The sequence below is a fragment of the Plectropomus leopardus genome, chromosome 6 (genome assembly GCF_026936395.1).
Source record: "Plectropomus leopardus strain MGB_pleo_1.0 chromosome 6, ASM2693639v1, whole genome shotgun sequence".
NCBI lineage: Eukaryota > Metazoa > Chordata > Actinopteri > Perciformes > Serranidae > Plectropomus > Plectropomus leopardus.
This window is the reverse complement of record NC_142181.1, coordinates 13,380,421-13,404,257: the sequence shown is the minus strand read 5'-3', so window position 1 is coordinate 13,404,257 and position 23,837 is coordinate 13,380,421. Positions and strand designations below refer to the sequence as shown.

Sequence of the window (23,837 nt, the reverse complement as noted above, 5' to 3'; positions counted from 1 at the left end):
ATGTAAGTGATGTGAGTGAATAGTATGGTAGAACAAGCATAACCACTACAAACCAGAGTAGAGCACTTTGAAAATCTGATATTTGCACTAGTATACCACAATTAATATATAAGTATTGGCACTCAATGTCACCGTAACTCCTGTCTGGACTTTTAAAGTTGTGTGTGGTAAGATATGTAATACATATATATATATATATGTATGTATGTATGTGTGTGTGTATATATATATATATATATTTGGTTCATTGACCAAGAAGGAATATTGTGGTGCAAATACTTATAAGTACTCAACACGATACAAAACAATACACTTTATTGTCCCTGTCTATCAGATAAGGATGAAGTAAAGGAGCATTCTATAAAGTTGGATAAAGACACAATGAAACACAACAGGGCTGTGGGAATTTCAAACAACATTTTATTTCAGGTATGTATTTTTTTAACAAGTCAAAAGTTTGAGGTGCATAGTCATGAAGGGAGCATGAGCAATATGGTCATAAACACAGACAAACAGCTGAACATTCGGAGGAAAGTTGGCCCAGGAAACCTGGGGTTGCAGAGTTGTTGTGTGTATGTGCTGAATAGACTGTGCTGATGGACGCAAAATATATCAATTTCCTGCAAGATGCTGACTCGCTACAAAATACTATAATTTGTATAACATCAGTGGCTTTAGATAGCTTAAGATAAAATGTGTAAATATGACTTTGTTATTTTGATTAAGATAGAATAACATTGAAAGCTGCTATAGATGTGTAGAAAACATTGTTGAAACTGTTCAAAATGCAGGACTGCAGTGGGAAAATGTGGAGCGGTCAGTGTCAGCCTGTGCTTATAATTCAAATCTCTAGCTAGCAAGCCTTGGTCTGTAAGATAACCTCTATCAAGAGTCATAGAGGCAGTTTGCTAGGCGTGTATTAAGATGTAGACACACAATAGTTCACAATAGGCATCATAGTTTGGCATCACTAACAATAATTTGAAGTTCTCTTTCTCAAAATTGTGCCAAAATAACATATTGATCCTATTTACTCTCATTTAATTCTTTAGGATTGTAATTTTTCTGCTCAATTACACCGACACTAGATCAGTAGGTTGATTTTTTGATCTGTGTGGAATGTGGGAAGCAGACGTCAGACTCTTGGCTTGGCAGTGTGAGTTTCAGCCGCTAGAGATACAGAAGTAGTATAGAGCAATATCACCTACAATTTAGTTCTGAAATGCCATTGATACAGCGGCAGACGGTAATACAACATGTCCTATCGATGCACTAAGTGAGTTGTGTGTCACTGGAATAGTGTGGTAACAACAGCAGACGTGAGACTCTTGGATTGGCAGTATGAGTTTCAGCCGCTCTGGCAGTAAGAGCAATACTAACTCAAAGGAGTCATAGTGGTCAATCAGAACTCTGTTCTTTTAGTAAATAATGTGATAGTAAAATTGAAACTATTTAATGCTCACTAAGGGAGCGGTTTGATAAAGGATTCATGTTTGTACAAATTGTTGTATGTATCCTTTTCCTAATAGATCTAGTGTAAACTTATACAGACACATCACCCCTTTATAGATGTAGATAAAAAAGCCCAACGGACATAGGGATTAAAATGATGTATTCATGTAAACAATCTAACTAGTAGCATTTTCTAAAGCAACTGGCAATTATTTTTAATGTTATTTATGTTATGTTGATATTGTTTTAACTATGAAAATTGTAGCAATGATTTTATCACATGAAATTACAATCTCAACTTTAGTTGACACTGGTTTCCTTTTTCATTATGCAGTCATTTTCATCTAAATGCAATAACTGTGCATCTAAATGGTAAGTCTCATCAGCTTCCACTAGAGGGATGATTAGTTGGTGTGTTGGGCATTTACCACTGGGTGGCAGTCACACGGTATTCACTGTGCTGTATTGCACCACTGCAGAGAAGCATCCCACACTGTACAGGGCAGATTCAGTACTGCAGCAATCACTACAAGCGATAGGCTGACCTCAGGACTCATGTAAGGTTAGGACAGATATTTGTCAGAGGAAGACAAGGCAGGTCTGAGTGTACAAAGGGGCTCATGTGAGAAAACCAAAACATATTTTAAAACAACCAATGCTTTTGGTGGTTCCACAACTAGCTCATATGCATTTAAATCAAATAGCATTGTTTCATGTGTTACACATATACCTGGCTTCCATCAAAATAGAACACCACTCTTACTTCCTTCAATTATACCTTTGTCTGGTCATGGGCATATTTTCATATGGAGGTCCTTCCTCCTTGTCAGTTTTAGGGCTGGGTATAGGTACTTGATACCTTTAAGGTATTGACCAAAATAACAATACAGAGTAGAATCTAAACTTTTCCAATTAAACAATACCTGGATTGGACTATTTTGGAGCCTAGATTTAGAAAAAAAAGACCTTTTGTATGGTTTTGCTCAAAGCCAATCACCACAAGCATTCTTCAATTTAATGTGACGTGATTGGTGCATACTGCAGCAGCTACAACCCATACAGTCTGTGGTGTGATGAAGACGAGGACTGTGCATTTGATGGAGTTTGCAGTTCAGCGTGCTAAAGTGCCACCAAAATGTTTGAAAGAATGGCTAAACACCTTTGGCGTCTGGTGGTATTTTACACAACTGAATGCTTCCATTCACATTACGGGTTACGAATGATGTAGAAAACAAAGATATCTAATGAATGACTCTTTTGGTTTTGGTATCACTCTAAGGGTACTGGTATTGGTACTGGTATTGTAATTCTTTTAAATGATACCCAGCCCTAGTCGGTAGGTTTACTGCTGAAAAACAAATTTTGGCAGAAGAAGTCACTAAGTCGATAAGAAAGAATCTCCTGAAACTGTTAATGAGCTTCACTTCAGAAACCATAACAATAAAGTAAGGGATCACAGGAAAAATGGGAATGAAACAATGGGAACTGTATCCACAAATATACATGTTATGCATCACAATCCCTACATGAAACCACCTGTTTGTTATTCTATGTTAAAGGTATGGGTTAAGAAAAGTACTGTAACAGACAGATCAACACCACAATATTGCTTTTCCCTACAGGAAGACTTTGGATGTACCCTCCTTCCAGAGGACACACGTTAGACAAGGAAGCAAGTATGTGTTGTTTGTATGTGTGTGTTTGTGTGTGTAGTGCTTTCATATATCCAGAAAATTCACAGTTTTACAACACAACGAGGATGCTGTATAACTCCTAACAGTGCACATTCGCATCGTTAGTAGCTATTACAGTTCTCCAAAGCAGATAGATCTGTCTAATGTAGATATATGAATCTAATGTTGATACATTAGTCCAACTGAAATACATTAGTACAGTGTAGATACATACATTGGTACAATGAATAGTGCCCTGGACAGACAGAGTTACCATCACAGCCAGTCCAGACACATCTATAAAGTGCCTTATAACAGGTTATTGCATAATCTGATGTCTGTCTTATTGCTTCCACTGAAAGCAAGAAGGGAAATGCACTCCAGTTTTAGAGGGCAGCAGGCTGACATAGGTGAAGAACTAGAAAAGTAAAATAAAATCTTGCCAAAGAGCTCTGTTCCAGTGAGACCACAAGTAGTCGGACAATGCTAAAACCGTTCTGACACAATGCTTTTGTCAGGTAAATACAATGTGATAATGTTGGATTTAGTTAAACTCTTGAAATGTACTACAAAAGAACAAGAAGTCACTTTCCTGTTTTGTGCACCCACTCTGAACTGTGGTAAAGTGCTGTACTGTTTGTATGCAAGGCCGGTGGAATACACTCTGGTATCAAAGTGGCTCTTAGTATGTGAGTGCACATGTAGGCGTGTATGTTCATGTGTATGTTTGTGTGTTGCTTTCAGCTGTTCAAATTATGCATGAGGGTGTGTCAGGTCATGTCTGCCAGCTTCACAGAAAATGCTGTGACGTCTCGCACTGAGAGTCACATAGGGATGGGTTCCCGTTTCCAGTTGGCATCACGCCACTAAGTCCATGCATGTCGGCTCATCACAAGAGGAAGTACAAGAGATATAATGAAAACTTTGTGGACTTTTCCTTTTTTTCTTTTTTTGATTTAAATAAAATGTGACTTCTAAAATGTTACAAGCTGTTTCATTTTCTACCATTTGAATTTTTCGATAACATTATATACTATATCTTATTATGGTATTTCATTCTGTTTATTTACTAGCAACAACTCTCAGCACTTTTCAAACTCGTGATCATTTGCTAAACTGTATTCACCAATAAACTTGCAAGTGCTAAAATACCAGTGCTATTTAGAAAACCAACACACACTTCTTAGCATCTTCAGTGCCCACAATCCCTAGATACAGTCACAGCAAGTAATTGTTGGCTAATTTGAACACTGAACTGGGCAAAACACTGAAAGTATAAGAATAAGACAGTTGCCAAAGAAAAATGAACCACTGGCCTATTGGAGTATACATAGACATTCATTTGATAGTAACATTACAGAATATCATTTTTATTATAAATTAAAATATACTATATTTGGATAAAATTTACGATCTATTCTCTAACAATCCTTACATTCTTATGCAGTGATCGGTCCCAATGCTGCGCTACCTGCATTACTGACGCAGCATCATGGGATATTTGGACTATTTTAATAAAAATACATGTATGTGATAAAGTGTTTTCTTATGTTTATCAGAGCAAATTTGTATTGGAAGGTAGCCCGTTAGAGTCTTAGTGTGGAAATTAATTGGAAGTAAATTGGTATCCGGAGAATTGCATTATGTTGCTCTCCCCACTTACAGTATTTCCTGCTGATGTGCCATTGAGCAGAGTGCCAACTTTTCAAACTTCTCTGGCCAAATTGTTCAATCATATGATTCAAATTTAACGATATTGAACTGGTTTTGAATAAATGTAAAATTCCTTACTCGCAAAAACATATTACTCAAAAAGAAGAGTGTCCTTTCGATCACCCTGACCTGGTTAAAGGGGGCTGTAGCAGTGTTGTGAGGTGCTTATCAAGCACTGACAGAGCTTCAGTCAGTTGAGGTCAATGTGAAGGGTTAAATGGAACCATTCAGAAACACACAGAAATGTTCCTGTACTGTGGTGCTAGACAACATATACTAATATGAAGTTATATAAAATGCGCACATGCTAAAAATGCATTGGTTATTAGTCAGAAGCAGCATGATTAATTTCATTCCTTTCTACGGGGAGCTGGGTGGTCTGGGGATTGTCTTTGATGAGGGTTAGGGTTGGTTGTCTCTTTAATTTTTTTTATGCATTTTCTGTGTTTTTTTATCCTCCCACCAGCAGAGGGAGCAGAAGCAGAACAGGCACCTGTGTTTTATCTAAAGCAAAACAATAAAACCTGTGCAGAACAGGATCCTTCAGTCACCTAAGAAAGCCCATTTGTCACCCTTAGCTAGCCAGTGGCTGAACATCTGCCATCGGCATTCATGAACCAAACACCCCAACAGTGTGTCAAACCTGGACCCAGCTGTAAACATGCATGCTGAAGTTGGCAGTAGTTAAGGTTGATCAAGAAAACAAATAGCTTCATTGATCTCCTCTAGCAATCCTATAAATGGGTACTCACAAAAACAGTGAAACATATGAAACACGTTCAATGGATAATTCAGTATTATTACCTGATCCTTAAATGTTAAAATGCCATTTTACAGGCAGTGTTAAAATGATGTGTGTTTTAAAGGGGCTTTCACACAGCCGCTCGGTAACCGCCCTGACAACCGAGTTTTTCCTCCAGAAGTTTTTTAAAGCGTCTGCTCCAATCTGTCGAAGCTGGATTTAACACTGACCAAAAAAGAGAGCGCTATTAGCTGGACAACGAAAAAATTGGTTGCAATATGCTGGATGCCACGCCACTCCCTCTTTTTTTGAGTGTGGGTTTTGACGTACTTGGATATTGGCTGCTTAGAGTTGTCGAAAGCCTGGGTACATGTGGCAAAGGAGACAACAGTGGAGATGTGGAGCTCGGTCTCAGTGAACCTTAAAGGCTCTTGAAATGAATGTTTTGTCCAAAGTTGATGGAAACACCATAGGCGGTGCAGCGTGTGTTGGTGGTTCAAATGGAACAATTGTTTTATTTTGTTTTTTTATTTTGTCTTATTTCTGCAGTTCTAGAATGACCTGTTCACTGATATGTGCTGTACAATGAATGTCATAAAGAACAAATTTGATCCCAAAGCTCACTAGCAGAAACGAAAGCTAGCTTGTAGTTGCATACTGTAGCAGGCCAATTGAAAGCGCTGAAATCACCAAAGATTTCTACATGTTGTGACAATTTACTAATTAAGAAGTTTGGAAATGTTAGCCCACGCCCAGTTTTCCTTTTGATTTTCCTTTTAATTTGCCATAATTCCAGGTATTTAGACACAAACTGTCAGATACTCCATCCTGTCTTCGTTCTTGTGAACCTGATGCCTGCTAATTGATTGGCATTGCAGGCTGCAACCACCAGTTCAACACGGTGAACTCAGCACGGCAGAGCAAAACCTATGCGTGTGCAAATGCTTCATATCCCTACTGTCGTGTTGAAAAACGCTTCCCCTCTGCCCCGTTCTCTTCACTGAAATGGCTGGAGGCACCTAGTTAGCTTGCAGAGGTGTGAAAGCCCCTTTAACTGGAACGCTGTATTTAATTTTGACGGAAAAATGTTGGCTTGCATTTATGGACAAAACTGGTCGGGTTTTCCTATGGATTTTGTGGATTCTGTGCTGTTCTTCAGTTGACATCATGGCAGTTCATAGATTGTGGCAATTCAGCATGGCATCAAAGTGTGTTTGTTCCCACTGGTAAGGTTTGTTTGGGTCCAAGTTTGACTCAGAGTTGTGGAAATAAGAATCATACTTGTAGCTTGTCAACTGGTAAACTGTATCCTGGAGTGTGGCAGTTGATTCTACAAAAAGTCTACCAAAAAAAAGAACTTAAGACAACTGAGGATCTGCTTTGTGCAAAGTTATTCCTCTGAGATGATGGAAAGAAGGTATGGAAACCACATAATTGGAGAGAGAGACAGTATAGTTAAGGCTCTACTGTAGAGAAAGTGTTAGGTTTCAGTAAGATGCAGGGCAGATTCAATAACAGAGGCTGCACTCCGTGTAACAAATGGGCTGTCGTGTAGGTGAGAGAGCGATCCAGAAATATGCACATTTCACATCTCCCAAATCTCAAGCATGATTTAAAATAGACATTTACATGTTGTATTAGTTAGCCGCTAGTAAGATAAAACAGTCCACTGATTTTCTCTGAGCGTGTACATCTCTCTAACATATATACAAACACAGACATACTTTGCATTTTGCTCATGCCTTTGGTGTCCCTTTGTTGTCTGCTTTGGCTCCTGAAAGTCCATTTTCTGTGTTGTCATTCCCTGAGGAGCTCACCAGGCACTCTTTGCTGCAGGGGAGAGAGAAAGCAAAGGTTAAGATGTACACCCATAGAGAGAGGAACATGAGCGTGATAAGAGCTATATACTGCAAGGATTTTACATGGCTTAATCCTCATAGCCTCAAATAATAATCTTGTGTTGGACACAAATTGGAAATATGCAATTAAGACTTTGCTGAAATGGATATCAAAGAAGTTAAATGAAAGCTCCAAGGACCTAATTTAAAACCTAAGAATGTGACACCTGTAACATTTTGTATATACATATCAGTCATGATTCATAAATAGATATCTGCTTTGCATCTTAGTACTGATGTAACAATTGTGGTAGAAGAGAAAAGGCAAAGTAGAAAGGTCATTTCACTTTCTTCGTCTGCAACATAAGCAGGCCTCTTTGTTGTTTATTAGCTGCAGTTGCATTAAGTAGCCAAACATAATTTTTATGATGTGTCCGCACCTGTGCAAGTTACAAATCGTCACATTTAATGATAAGTGGTAGCAAACGTCTCATTAACATTGATAAAAATAGCCTTATTTTTTTAATTCAGTCAGTGATCTACTCACTTCTTCTCATCATCCTTCAGTAGGAAGTGAACAACCAAGGCCTTTATCACCATGACAATGATAACTAAGCCAATGACTCCACCCAGCACTGACACAATGATGACTGTCAAAGTATTGTCAACCTCCTTCACTGAAAAGAGAGAAGGAAAGACACTGTGAGGGAGAAAGAGTGATTTAAGACACTAGCAGCGAGACTCTAAGCATTTTTATCTGTCTGAAGGTACAAGCACTTATAAGCAGAAAATAAATTTGGGTGCCAGTTGTGTACGCAGCTGCATGCAGATGTCACATACTTTGGTCCACCACGATAAGAGTAAAGGTAGCACTGTGATTGCGGTTCTTCTCTTTTGGGTTCTTGGCAAAACAGATGTAGTCTCCCTCGTCTTCAAAGGTGATGTTCCACAACAGGATGGAGATGTTGTTGCTCTTTGAGGAGCCGACAAACTCCACACGCTCATGGCTCACATGGACCCTGGGCTCCACACCCTCAATGGGAATCACTGCTTCACATAACTAGACAAACACACACACACACACACACACACACATGCACTTAGATAAAAGAAATGGGTAGTTTGTATTTCCATACGTGCACATATTTGCATGAGCATTTTCATTATGGCGTTTGGTTTTCAGGTTGTCCGTCTGTCCCATTCTTGTGAACACGATATCTAAAGAACACCTTTATGGAATTTCTTAAATTTAGCACAAATATCTACTTGGACTCAGTGATGACCTGATTAGATTTTGTCTTTTGCCTTTTTGTCTCATTGTTTAGAATACAATACCTCAAGAGCGCTTGGAGAATTTTTTTTAAATTATTTTTATTTGGCACAAACACTCACTTAGACTGAACAATGAACTGATAGATTTTGGTGACTGTGACCTTGCATCTTTTTCACTGTCATTAATGTGATGTCTCGAGAGGGCCTTGAGAGTGTTTCCTCAAATTCGGCACAAATGTCTGCTAGGGCTCAAGAATGAATTGATATGAATTTGGTAGCAAAGGTTAAAAGTCAAAGGTTATGGTCACTGTTACCTTACAAAATATGTTTCTGGCCATATCTCAAGAATTCATATGCTAATTATAACAAAACTTCACACAAATGTCTAATATGATGAAATGATGAAGTAAAATGATGAAGTAAAATTTCATATCACAAAGGCCAACGTTCAGCTTCGCTGTGACATCATAACGTTCTGTGAAAACACCTGTCTGGTCATGACTCAACGTCATATCTCATATTTATGTCAGAGGGGGAGACACTGAATTTGTGGCCCTAAATTCGGGTGTCCGCATTGAAACTGTGCTGATTGTATAGATCTTCTGTGTTTCTGGGGAGAAGATGTGTATGAAGCACCCACATTTTCAGTGTTGTACAGTATGTCCATATTGCTCTTGCTTGAGTGTGTTTATATGAGTGTGTGTGTTTGTGTGTGTGTTGTGTACCTTGATCATGGTTCCATTGTCATTATAGTGCCAGTTGAAGTAGAGGTTTTTGATGCCAATACAGGAGGAGTAGGTGCAGGGCAGCAGGACTGTGGAGCCATTCATTGCTTCGATTGAGGACACTTTACCTGTCGAGACTTCCAGTCCACCAACACTCCATACACCTGAACCAAGAGATAAAAGGACAAATGAAAGGAAACTTTTAATAAACAAAAACAAATTAAACAGAAAAAGAACATTAAAATGTAGTATGGTGCCACAGTACAGAGCAACAACAACACAGTTCGAAAAGGAGATCAATTACAGTTCGGGTCATTCTGCTGAAAACCATTTTTTTAGACCAAAAATAACAAGGGATGAGGAAATGTTTGTATGCTGGCTCACAGGGCTGGGTTAGGATTACTGTAAAAGATGAGTGCGAATGATGAGTAATGGCATTACAAAGCTAAGTAGCTTACTTACTGTAAGTGCAGCTTATGAGATGACAGTTTTCTTTTGCTCCTTAAACCGTTTTTACAATTCTTTGTTAGTGTGTTTGAATTTCTTGAGTGGAAACTCAACTAATGGCTGATGCTGATGTAGCCAAAATCAATGCTGCAGCCTTTTGAAAGGAACTCCAAAACAAAGCAAAATGTGCAAAGTGATTAAACAGGTTTGCCTGCTCTGGTGGTTAAGTTTCTTCCACTTTGGGCTTGGGGAAAGCATACAGTCTCTCTAATCATAAAGTCATAATAGTAGTACTTTATAAAGTAGTGACATTATCTTTTACCCTATTTCCAGTGAAGCCTCTTATTCAAGGCCAAACAACAGTTTTATCAAACCAGTTAACTCCCACTTTGCCACCTCATGGCCTTTTGCACAGTCCCATTATAACCACACAGTGCCAGTGATTGCACTGTAGAGAGGTGCCAAGCAGTGGGGAAATGTGGACAACATGTTGTCGAGGACAGAACTTCCGTGGATTTTAGGGAGAATTGAAGACTATTACCCCCAGATCCTGACTGAGTCATTGTCCTGTGATGGCTGACGTGATCAGAGTTTTAAATGTGTTGCACATTCATGAATTCTGTTGAACATGGACGTTAATATATTCTGCTGTGCTATTTGCGGCATATCATGACTCCTCTTTGTGAATGTGATTCAATAGCTTAATGTTGTGATTGATTAAAAAATTACATAGCTCACCGACGACAAACACTTGTGCCTTGCCCTTCAACTTCTTAGTGAGTTTACATTTCTTAAGTGGAAACTCAAATTCATGTAGCCATAATAAGGGCTGCAGTATTCTGAAAGGAGCTCTCTTTTGTGAGACTGTGATGAGTGGACCTTAGACGCTCTAGGTGCATGCTCCCTAGTAAGAAAATTAAGTACATTTCAACGTTAATACATGAATCTGATGCACTTGAAAGCAAAATTAAGAGGGTTGGTATATGAATAAATTTGTGTTCTTGTAAACAATGTTTAGCTCTAGTTACAAATTTAATCTGGAACCAGGGACCAATAATAAAGTTTTTTGCCTCTGGCTCAATTGAGCAACTGGCTGGTTGTATTTGCTGGCACGGAATAACTTTTTACTGACCCCAGGCTAGACCAGGCCCCATGCTTTGTCACACCTACAAAGCATGGGGCTGACTGACTGACATCAAAAACTAACAGTGACGAAAGTCCCCTGCTGCTGCCTCAGGTCACTGTGTCTCAGCCAAAATATTGCACATGAACAAACCAAACCGAAGGTCTACCAGCATGTATGTTCTGGGCCTGCTTGAGAAGAAATGCCCCTCCACATCCGCAGACAGTGGATGTCTGCAATTGTCATTCAAAAAGGTCGGAATTCAAAAAAGGAAACCGAAAGACCATCTTGACGCTAGTTAGCCAGTTTGCACATAAACAACATAATCGAATTTTGAAAAAAAAAAAAAACAGCGCATATATATCACGCAGCAGGGAACCATAACACAAACCAGCAGGAAATGTTTCTGCTAAAGAGCTCAATGGCAAAGAAAAACAATCTTCCCTTAGGCTGTAAAACAAGATTGTTTTGACCGGACTCCCTCTTGACTTTAGCCCTTTGTCTACTTTCCTCACTACTGTTTCTCCTCTTGTGCACTAAACTGAACTACCAATCAGTGATTTTATTTGCCGACGGGCTCTGTCATCACCGATTCAGCATGTTGAATCAGCGTCAAAATGGATGGTGAGGGTCGACAATGGCTAACAGTGTGGGATCACCGCAGAGACTGAGGCGACAGAGGCTCACTGATGGCCCAACACTGACAAAAGGCAGACTGTTGGCTGGGTTTGTCAGGGCCTGAAGAGATGCTTCGCTGACGCAACGGCGCAAAACACAATGTCAGAGATCTTTAATATTATTATGAGGAGTAAAATATTTTCTGTCATTATGAAACTGACAGGCGCCTCAGTTGAAGTATTTATTGGGAAGCACTACAGTCATTGTGCTGTAGAGAGGGATCAAGCAGAGGGTGAATGTGGAAAAGATGTTGAAGACAGAATGTCAACAGATTTTGGGGTGATCTGAAGACTATAACCCTCAGGACCTGAATGAGTAAGTGTCCTCTGATGGCTAATGGCATATTATGATATCAATATTTACAAAACTTAAAAGTTCAATTCAATTCAAACAACTTTATTAATCCCACTATGGGCAGTTCATGAATTACCTGCTGCAAACAGCAGTGCCCAGCCCTCTACTGGTCTTGACTCAAGCGCCTTCTGAATAGCGATACTGATTCAGGACACATGGGTCAACCAAGACATTTTATCCACATCTATCAGTGCATTCATGGTCAGCGACACTCAAATGCTCCTAAATCAAAACCAGCAAACAAAAATATCATTGGTGTCATATGACATTGTTGTGCAAAGCAAAAAACAAATGGTAACTCTTCAATTTCAAAAAGGGACAGCTTATCTTGTTTTGGTATTTGGGTCTAGTGGAGTCGGGTATGTTGGTGTTGCAGTGACAGCTGGTGTAATTCTCAGATTGTTGCTCCGGTATCTCTCACACGCTTGGGGACTATTTATAAACACTCTTCCCCACACTGACCTGCTCAGGATCACATTGCACTTGGACATGGTGAACAGTGTTAGAGTACATGTATGCCTATTTGTTGTGAAGGACTTACATCTATGTTAAGAATGTCACACTGCACACTTTTCAGCTTTGTGAGGGCATTAAACACAACATCGAAACACTAAAATCACTTTGGTCATTGGATGAGATAATTGTTTACTTTGGCACATTGGGTGTTAAATGCACTCGACACACTGTAATCAGCTGGGGTCACTCACTTTAAATGGGAGACAAATTGCCATTTTTGGCACTGACATTCTACAAAGGGCAGTTTGAAGTTCAATATTATGTGCAACTGTGAACATTAACAATGTATATGATAATGAAAGCAATATTCACAGCGTCAGCATTACAAGGAAAGTGTTGGATGAAAAGAATTCATCTATTAAAAAGATACATGCATTTTGTAAAATTTAGGAACAAAATGTTTGTGGTGCTATCGTCACATTGCACCTACATATTTTGATTAAAATTATTATTCTCTCTGTCTAATATACAGATTTGGCACACAGTGTCAACCAGAGAACAAAACTAAGAGCAATCACTTATGGCTCAAAAATGAACCAATCATTAGTTATTTATAATTTGCATTAATGTGGCTTATTGTGTTGTACAATCAACAAAAATGTCTTAATCAGTTAATGGATGAGGATGATAAACTTGACCACAGTGAAACAAGCAGATGTGTAATTATTATTTTCCCTCCATCTTATTCTTTTTCTCTCTTGATATCCATTAGGCTAAGTATTGCTGAGCTGCATGCAACACAGCAGTTTTGTCTATTTTCAGTGTTTATGACAGTAATATGTGTGTGTTTCAAATATACAAACATACTCAAAAATCTTGTAAATGCAGATATGTCCATGCCACCATGCCGGACTTGGTCACCAAAGTGGGTGCTAATTCAGCACTTGAGAATTTAAATATCAATAGGGAAATTATCACAGATCTCAGCAATTAACTGCGCTGTGCATGAATTTAATTCAGCTTTGAAATAACTGCTGGGTCTATAAAGCATCATAAGTCCCTTTAATAGTGCCTGTTCAAGGCGAAAATATCATGCTGTTATGCCGCCTTGCTTTTCTGAATTAAAGTTACAATATGGGAATGTGGGGATAAAGTTGTCTCGGCTTTGAGCCGGCACTGAAGGTAGCAACAGCACCAAAATGGTATCTGTATAAAAGGGACAGCTGTCAGGGCTGGACTGTGGGAAGCATAAGTTAAGTTCTGACGGCGTGCTTTATCTGTAACCCACCGTGTTAGTGGTAAAAAGCAGCTAACAGCAGTTAGTCACGAGCTCAAAGAAGAACAGCAGCCATAATTGTCTGCAAATTTGAAAAAAACAATGAGGGTCAGAGAGCTCCTTACCCTCCGAGCAGAAGACCAAAACGGCCATGTAACAGGGACAATAAATGATTGTTAAGCCGCTGTCAATGTGAATAATATCTGTTACACTAGAGGCTTACGCTATTGTGTAAAAAAAACATCACACCCCCGCTCCTCTTTTATTCTGTGATGCCGGCATGCTATCTTAAATCACACAGTGGAGCAGTATTATGTCACTGTTGTTAGATTCTGTGTAAAAATACAAAGGTGGCATAAAGAAGGGACTTCACTGTGGCCCTATTGTACAATCCCTGGGCTATAGTTCAAGAGAAAAACAAACTGGATAGATTTGTCTGACAGATTTCATCATCACATTTATGATGACCACATATAAAGAATATAGATTCTTTATTAATCCTAGGAAGTATTTTCCTATGTTTTTCTCAGGCAAAGGGTAAAACAATTTTCTAGTAACTGGTGGGTCGATTTGGCAGTTAAGTGTTAAATCTCTGAAAGTTGCATTAAAAAAAGGACATGATTATACACTAAGAGTATTTCAGTACGTATGGTTTGTTTTTTCTTTGTTCGGTTTTCGGAATTTGCTCTTTTGTCTTCTCACCTCTTCCTTCTTGTCTTCTAACACGATATTTTTACTTGTCCTCTGTAGTCATCTTGACTTGTCTCTTCTACTTTCAGTAGCAGCTCAGGCCATTTGGGTTCTCCTTGTTCTTTTTCTGGTTTCTGGTTTTGCTCTCTTTTAATGGGCTCTTCTTTTTTCACAGCAGTGGGCACTTTCTCTTTCACTCTCTTTTTTATCCCTCAATATTTCTGTCTTACTTGCTCTCAGAACTTTTTCCTCAGGGACGCTGGAACTAAATAAGAGGACGTAGAGACATAGGGATGGGTCTGTGTATGTTTGCGTGCTTCCTGGTGTGGGACAGTGGTGGAATCAATGGCAGTTTGAAGGTTTTAAATATTTATAGAATAATACTCGTGCAGTAATACTTTTGAGTTCCACAGCGATCCTATTTTGATGTGTTATGCATCCATCTAAACATCTAAACAAAACAATCCCTGGCTCACTAGGTAGAGTGTGTGTCTCATATAGGCTGAGTCCTTTACAGCGGCCCGGGTTTGATTCTGACCTGTGGCCCTTTGCTGCATGTCACCTTTCTATCCAACACATTCCCATCCCAAGTCATCACATATCGCTGCTTTGTCAGTGGACTTTTGCCTCTACATATTACACTCCAGGTATCCCTTTGCATCTACCGTTGCCGCCCGGAACGCCACAATCAGCCCTAGGATTTCAACAGAAGCACATGGTTAGCATTAGGTAACAAAAGCATGTGGTTATGTTTAGGCAACAAAACATGGCAACCAACGCCAAGAGGTCAACGAAAGCACATGCTTAGGATTAAAGGCACGGCTAGCTGGGTTCAGGCAACAAAAGCATGTGGTTAGGTTTAGGAGAAAACATCATGGTTTGGTCTAACCGCATTATCAACGGATGGCACCTGTCCACGGATCATGCCATGACAGGTGGCTTTTGGTGTGTGTACCTGACACTAAAATAACTGACACAGCGGTGGTGTTTGACAACATTGGAATGAGAATAGACTGATCTATTTTTGGTTGTAATATAATTAAAGGCATAAAAGCCCAAAAAACTAACTAAAAAAACAAACAAACAAACAAAAAAAGCCTAAATTTTGAGTGTTATTTATTCTTTCTCCTGACTAGCGAAGCTGCAATGGTTGGTTCAAATGGATGCCCTTGGTCGTCTACTTTTACAAGATACCATTACCTACAGGCTAGCTTGAAAATTAGCGCCCCACAGCTCTGAAAAACAGTGATATTGGCCTCCAGCTATTTTTGCCAGGGGGCGGGGCAACAATTGTATGGAGGGAGGGGGGGGCATAGCCCTTCCTTTGGGGCAGAACTGCTTGTCTAAATCCTTGGCCTACCTTTTAAACTCTGTTAAGTGGATTAATGAATAATCTTTTACCATCTATCAATAAGTACTGGCACAATGCCACTGAGCAGTGTTTGTAACCAAGTACTCTGGGGGGAGTAATGATGCACAGCAAAACAAGTGAGAATACAAGGGAGAATCACCCTCCTAAATGACTGACGCAGTGTCTCTTTTTCACACTGAAAGCATGATCTGTCCCCCCTCGTGCCTAGAAATAGATTTCACACCTCCCTTACACCTCTGATCTCTACTACCCTCTTTCTCGTCTCCCCCTTTCTCTTCTTTTCAGTTTGCCCTGACAACACTTCAGATTCACACACTGTAGTAAGGTACTGTTATGTTATGTTGTGTATGCGTTTGGTATATGTCTGTCAACTCACGCGTGCGTGTGCGTGCGCGTGCGTGCGTGTGTGTGTGTATGTGTGTGTGTGTGTGTGTGTTTGTACATGAGTAATGGAATGTGTGATATTTTTAGTTCCACTATCAAATATCTCTTTGTCCCAGTTGGGAAACATCAATATCTGAATCACTGATGGGAGGAAAATCAACGGACAGTGTGTATGTGTGTGTGTCCTTGGCTGACTGTCAAGGTGAGTTTTTTTTCTCTCTCTCTCTTTTTTTTTAAGTAGGCCACAGATTAAAGGGTTAATGCATTTCCAAGTGAACCCATAGAGAACCGACCGAGGACGCTATTACCTCTCTGAGAGAAAGAAAGGGAGAGAGAAGTGATGGGTGAGGGAGAAAGGAGGGAGTGAACAGGGAGGAGGAGAAGAGAGGAGAGAATGGGGTAATGAAGGAGGTACAGGATGTAGGAAGTGATGGAAGGGGTCACGAGGGATGGATGCGTAGCGAGATGTCCTCCCCAAGGTGAATGAGTGACAGCAGGGCAGAGAATTACAACAGCAGCTAAGTAACGAAATCAACAGCAGTCAGGCGGGGTCACGTTTACGCCACACACACTTGTGTGATGTGATAGACACGCAAACAAGAAATGACATATGGAACAATTATCACATTTACATGCCAACTTTCTGCGTAATAACGTGGGCTGCTCTGCATCTGTTTGCCTCGTCGCTTGTTTTACCACAACTCTTTCTGCTGTTTGTTGTCTATTCTCTGCAACAAAAAGGTGTTGCATAATCCCTTATGTTAACATATGGCGCCACAGACTGAGGCTTGTGAAAGTGAAGAGGATGAAAGTGGTGTAAGACCAGGGTCGAAGTGACAGTTGTTCTGTGTGTTTGCATTGCTTGGAACTTTTTGGATTACACATCTTTGTCCTTTGAGGAGTATATTTAGTCCATGAAGCAGTCTGTCTTGTCTGCTATAATGCGGCATTGTAACATTACTGGCATCTCTACGTGAATAATGAGTAATACTTTTAGGATGACTATTATAGATCTAAGGGCACAATCTCTGTCTTTGGATGGAACAGACCTGACAGCAAGTTACTGTCATGTTGCATGTACCACATCTCTGATTATTTTATCAGAAGTGTAAATTATTACAATGGAGAGTCAAGTACTTTAAAGGACTTTTAGAAATAATTAATTATCCTCAGATTTTCAGCTTTCCCTCATTCCACATCTGGCTTTAATTGGGGTTTTGTTTCATTTGCGTTTTCCCTGGCTTCATTTTCTGCTGCCAAAGGGTTTGTTGCGAGAGATATGCTGCAACATTTTGGCAAAGATTATAGGAATCTAGGAAAAGGAATTAAAGAAGAGAAACAGTTGTGCATTTCTATGCAGGCACGACATATTAGCAGATGTGTAATGTGTGTATTTAGATGAATAACCATATGCTGTATGAAACAGAATAAAAAACATTGCAGAATAGAGATGAAAAGCAGACAGTGATGTTAAGTACTGTCATGTTGAGGAACAAAGATGGACACTGCTGCCACAAATGAGATTGACAACAGGGATAAATTGGATGTCTGAAATTGTAATGGGATTTTATTATGATAACATCACATAGTAGACATATTAATTAAGGGTCAAACTAAGGAACTGCAAATCAGAATTTACGAAATATGTAACTGACACCCCCAGATGGCTGCACAAAATGCATTTGGTCCAAGGGCTTTACAAGGTCAAAACAAAAAACTGAGGGGATGATGGTGATTGATTGACAGCAGGGAAGAGATCACAGTGGCCTCCACTAAGATCAGGATTGTTTTTAGATCGGGATTGTTTTTAGATCAAAAGATTTAGGATGTAGAGCTCTGCACAGGAGTGTGTTTCTGTCAAACACTGTTAGCACACTAGAGATTGTTAATTATAGATTGACAAATGTCTATGTTACTTTACAGAGTGAGGACATCATTTAAAGGTCTAGTGTGTAGGATTTAGAGGCATCCGGTAGTCAGGTTGCAGATTGCGACCAACAGGAATTTTTCCCATGTGCCATGCTTGCAGGAGGACTATGTTTGCTGACACAAAAACAAAAACAGCCCCATCTAGAGGCAGTATTTGATTTATTTGGACTACAGTAGAAGAAATATGGTGCGTGGGGGAGGACCCGCTTTGTATGACGATATTAAATGGCTCTTTCTACAGTAACGAAAGCACAACAATTCTTAGTGTCAGGTTACCATATAATAATAAAACATAGATGAGAATTTTTAATTCCTTTTATGTCAATATATTCCCCTAAATCCTACACAACTTTGAATTTCTGTTGGCAATCCTACTACCTTACATTGTCTCAAATGCATCACATTTACCAGACCTCGTGGCAATGAAAAACAAAATATAAGATGGTGACCTACTAATTACAACAGCAAATACCCCAGGAGTGAAGCAACAAAAACTAAAAATATAGACAGGCAACTTCTCACTAACTCATACAACCAAAGAAACCCTATTTGATAAAGCTAAGCTGATGTGCCAGATGGTTTGTTATGCAGGACCATCTGAGGAGCCATAATTGGAAACCGTTTGGAAAAGGACAAGCGCTTTCAAAAAATACTTGGCAGGTTATTGGATGAATCATCTGTCGATCAAACTCTAGCCGGAGCCAGTCAGGAGAAGAGTGAAGACATCTTTTTCCAGCTAGAAGAGCTTTCAGTGCCATTCTTTGCTCTACTTTCAGTAAAGAAATACTCGCCAGATATGATAAAGCTGATGCTATTGCAGCATCTACATTAAACTTTTTAGGAGCCACGATAGTTATTCTGAACAAACAGTCGCCTCTTCGTATCGTAACACAGCTAAACCATATCTGTAGCTGCCGGTAGCTCTTCACAGGAAGCTGATTGGTCTAAACTACACGAATGCAGTACTTGAAGCTTGACAAGAGAGAATTTTGTTTGATCTTGTGATTTATCGTGTAAGGTAATGATGAAGCAGGATAACTAAGTTTTGGACAAATCTGCCTAAACAACAACAACAAAACAGAATAATGTAGGCCTTATGGTGGCTCAGTTATCTGTTATGTCGGACTTCTCTCGACCAACACTTTTCTCTAAAAGTCTTGAGTGGACAACATAGGGTGTGAATTTTACAGCAAAAATATAACTGCAGACCATTTGTGGATTTTTGGGTGTAGAATGGGCTTAAATATCAGCATACAATGAAATATCATTAATTTTTATAGCTAACCTAAGGATGGCACTGAAATTAAGTTCTTCACATGTGGCTCGACTGTAAACGGTGCTGAGTTTTAAAACATCTGAGAGCGAGAAGGAAATTTTGGGATGTGGGGGCACTATTGGACGCTACAATAAAATCAGGGAGTGTATGAGCAAAAGCACAGATCACCACTGCACCACTACGTCACTACCACTACAACCACACACACACACACACACACACACACACACACACACACACACACACACAGATGAACTGAAGCCATAACAAATGTTTTTCCAAGACCCTTGAGTTCTGAGTCTGTATTTTTTTTCTTTTTCTTGTATTCATTTTCCCTTGAAAATGGCCCCATGTTAAGTACATGAAGAATCATTTAGTCAGTCTCTCATCTGGTTACATGTCCAAGTTCAGATCAGCCAATGGTTGGATGTTATTGACCTTGATGCCCTCAGCACAGCAACAAGTAAACATCGCATTTGACATCACCATATGTTTCAGCCTTCAGGTGTGGATAGAAAATGATGAGACAGGAGAGCTTAAGCGGAGGCGATACAACAGCAAATGTTTATAAAACATAAAGTAATAAAAAAGAAGGTACAGATTTACTGTGACAGCTGCGAACCACCCACCCAGAGCGGCACAGAAAATACTGAAGCAAAAGGAGCAAAAAAGGAATGTGTAGAGGGCATAGAAACAAGTTTTAATGTCTAGACAATTAGAGGGTTTCAGCCAATCACAAGCTGGCATGAAAGCATTGTTAGAGGTGCAATGTTGTGGTGTTATGTAGAGTGGAGGAGTGAGGAATGACATGGCAGCTGAACGTATATGGAAGTATAACTCACCGAGCAGCAGTGCAACTACCAGACCAGCATGAAGTAGATCCCCCGATTTCAGCCGACCAGAGGCGCTCGAACCGGTGCTGTCCACTGACGCCATGACACCACCTGTCTGTCTGTCTGTCTGTGTTTTTGTCTATGTGTCTGTCAGTCTGTCACCGTCTGCCAGTCTGGTCAACCCCAACTGTGTCCAATCTATGCAAATATGTTTGTGTCTGTATGTTTGTCTTATGTGTCTCTAGAGCAAGGTGGGACACTGAGCTGTGCAGCTGAAGTCCTGCTCTCAGTCCCTCCCTCTTCTCTCCTCCTCTGCACTCTGTCCCAGGAATGAACAGAGGGAGGAAGCGCAAAGAGAGGAGGAGAATTCCTTCAGGGAGTTTTCTCCCGACCAGTTGTTCCTTGTGCTGCACTCCAGCAGGCCAGAAAAGCAGAGCAAAAAAGACAAACTGAAAGATGCAGCAGTTGAATGAAGAGTGCAGGTTCTCTTGTCTCTCGCCCTCCCTTCCCCGTCCTCTGTCGCGGTCTCTTGCAGACTCAGTGGTGATTATCCAGCAAAGGAGAGTGTGAGGCGAAAGGCAGAGAGGAGAAGCGAGGCAGAGCGGTAGCGGCGTAGCAGTGTTGTGTCAGACAGCTTCACTGCTCCAGCAGCGGCAGCAGCCAGGGAAGCAAGCTGGCTGACAAACCCCACTGGGGGAGACATAGGCTGGAGGGGGGGAGGAGAACACACGAGAGGCACGGAGGGATGCTGGAGCAGAGCCAGCAGCCAGGCGGAAAAGCGGAAAGCGCGTGTCTCCCCAGCCAGCACAGGGAGGAATGAGCGAGAGAGGTACTGCAGAGGTAGAAGCGAAAAGAGAGTGAGAGAGAGAGAGAAGGAGGGGATAGAGTGAAATGGCGAGGGGGGAGGCGGTGGGTGATAACTGCTGCCACATGCACGCACATACACATATGCACCCAGTGCAGTAAGGCTGAGTCAGCCTCATGCAAGAGGGTCTCTGAGTCGGACATGGGCTGGGTGCTTCACCCGTACCACATACCCCTGTCCTCACTGCATCCTTTACTCCTGTCTCCACTTTCATGTGTCTCACATTTCATGTTCTTACTACAGTCTTACTACTCTCTGATCATTTCCACTGACAAGTTTTCTACCGAGTGACTCATGTCTTATCTTTCTCTTGCCCTCTTCAGTTCTACACCATATTTGGAAGAGCTTGTTTTGAATTAAAAAAAAATAGCGGTTGTGACTGAAGTGTGATCACTAACCAGATTTATTTTACTTTAATTTGTTTAATTTAGTAAGCGCGGTTCTACGGCACCACGTATGCTATTTATTGTGCACACAACAGCGCAGGCCTGTGTATTTTAACACATTTTGACTGTAATTTATGCAACACAAGACTTTTGTAGATGTTTTTGAATTGATTTGCTTGTTACATTTGAATACAAAGCAACACCTGCCAAAATGAGTGCAGGTGCAAGCCAAACCAGGCACAAGGCCCAGACAACATTCTTTAAAGGCCCAGGCACACCGAACTGACATCAAAGAACTTGCAGTAACAAAAGCCGCCGGTTGCATTGCCTCACGTTGCCTGTGTCTCAGCCAAAAAGGTGCACAAGAACACACCGCAATGACGAAAGCCGACGGCCAACCAGCATGTCTGTTCTACGCCTGTGTAAAAGGAAATAACTCTCCAAACCAGCATACAGCAGCTGTCTGTAGCAGTCATTCAAAAAGGGAAACTGGAAGAAGGGGTTAAAGTCGATACCTCGGAGACCCGTCGGTTGACTGAGATTGCATCATGTCAAGCAGTTGTTTTTTTGCTTATGTTTTTTTGCTAGTCTGTGTGCTGTGCAGTGGGCTTCTGAGGACGTTTTGGTCTCCAGACTTTGCTGCAGAGTGAGTGCTCTTAACATTCATGCTACTCTTTGGTAGAAGCTGCAGCTGACGTGATACAGCGGCACAGAGGAAGACAGATTTTGCACTGTAAGGCTATGAATTAATCTTCTCTATTCTTCTTAGAAGTGGTGAATTTACAGCTCACAGCAACTTTATACAATACAGTCTCTGGCTTTTGTTAGATTTTTAGATTTTTAGATTAGATTTTTTTATTGTCAGCAAAAAAAAATGCTGTTGCACATTGCTGGTTTATTATTAGTTCTGTTAGCTTGTTTACTATATTAAACATCCCGCTGAGCCCCGTCCACACATTTAATCTTTACATGGAAAAAATAAACAAATCATCAAATATTCGTATTAAACAGCTGAATCTGATTTGACTGACATGATCCTGAGTCAGGTACAGCCCAAACTGGAAGACTGTCATGAGGCTAGTTAGCACATTAACAACACAACGCAATGTTAAAAGAACAAAACATACTTACTGCGCACCAGTGAACAATAACATAAACCATCAGGAAACATTTCTGCATTCAACATGCTGATCTGGCTGAAAAACAGCCAACAAGGGCTGAGAAAGGCCAATGGTGAGTGACAAACCACAGTGATTAGGGTGACACCCACTCACCGATGGCCAAAAACTGACCAACAGCTGATTGTTGGCTTGATGTGTCACAGCCTTAAGGTCTGTGGACCAGAGCTCATCCTCCATTATCTGTTCATAAAACCTATCAATAAACCAATATAAACCAATCAGCAAACATGACTGTACTGAAGAAGACAGCTTGTGCTTAAGACCCATGGCCTTTACATATGATCTGTGGCTTTTAAACAGATTGTCAAAAAACTACCTTCTGGAAGTGGTCTTAGTTGTACATGGCTTACAATGTGTCTGCAAGGCACACAGGGGCAGTAAAGTGTCAGTCACAATGCATTACAAATCATGGAACCACCAGGACTTCAGGCAATCATAGCATAGCTTTCATCAATCACAGCTCAGCCTTCAACACAACGCAGTGGCAGTGAAGGATCACTAAAGTCCACAACTTTAATGTGCAGTCTGACCTCATTCACAGGATTCATGACTTCCTCACCCATCGAGCGACGCATTAAAAGTGTCATCACTGCCATCACAGGGCCACAGCCAAGGCCCATTCCTCTACATCCAATATAGTTTCACTTGATGGTGCACAGGTACAGAAGAAAACTTAACATTAGCAAGCAAGGGATTTTGCATCCACCTAACCTTGCCCTATCACCTTTACTGGGGAAGGTGCTAAGAGAAGTAAGAGTACAGAGACTTTGTCAGATCTTGTTGAAAGATCTGACTTTTGATCAACATGCTGTAGACTTGCATAGACGTGCCAAAGGGGACCTTTCATCTTCTGCAAACTGCTAGGACTCAATGTACAAGCCCATCATCACCTACTGTACTGTGGAACAGAATCGACCCCTTGGTCAATTCTGCATATCACAGAAAATTATTCATGCATCCGATTAGTCATACACAAAGTCACCACTATCACCTCAGACTCAGCACACCCACTACACCGCCACTTTGCTTGTCTGGCTGCAGCGACAGAATAACGAGATGCTGGGAAATATAAAAAAAATTGAATTCCATTGCTTACAGGAACCCCCACAAGGTTTCAGACGCTCATAGCCTGCCACCCAACATACATTGTATCTGTGTATAGCTTTGTGCTA

General features: G+C 40.5%; 1 protein-coding gene across 1 annotated transcript; it reads right to left on the bottom strand.

The window, feature by feature from the left end:
• Positions 1–398: 398 nt before the first annotated feature.
• On the bottom strand, positions 399–21,074 carry LOC121943105 (sodium channel regulatory subunit beta-4). Its single transcript, XM_042486511.2, has 5 exons — positions 20,243–21,074; positions 9,416–9,579; positions 8,259–8,478; positions 7,966–8,095; positions 399–7,410 (listed from the first exon to the last, which is right to left on the bottom strand). The coding sequence occupies exons 1-5, from the start codon at positions 20,334–20,336 to the stop codon at positions 7,317–7,319; spliced, it is 702 nt and encodes a 233-aa protein (XP_042342445.1). The 5' UTR covers positions 20,337–21,074; the 3' UTR covers positions 399–7,316.
• Between the last annotated feature and the right edge of the window lie 2,763 nt (positions 21,075–23,837).

Excerpts from the sequence above, each read along its gene's own strand:
- LOC121943105 (XM_042486511.2), bottom strand. The coding sequence starts at position 20,336 with ATGGCGTCAGTGGACAGCACCGGTTCGAGCGCCTCTGGTCGGCTGAAA. Across the intron at positions 9,580-20,242 it reads GGTAGTTGCACTGCTGCTCG|GTGTATGGAGTGTTGGTGGA; the intron begins GTGAGTTATACT and ends CTCTTGGTTCAG. Across the intron at positions 7,411-7,965 it reads CTGAAGGATGATGAGAAGAA|CAAAGAGTGCCTGGTGAGCT; the intron begins GTGAGTAGATCA and ends TCTCCCCTGCAG.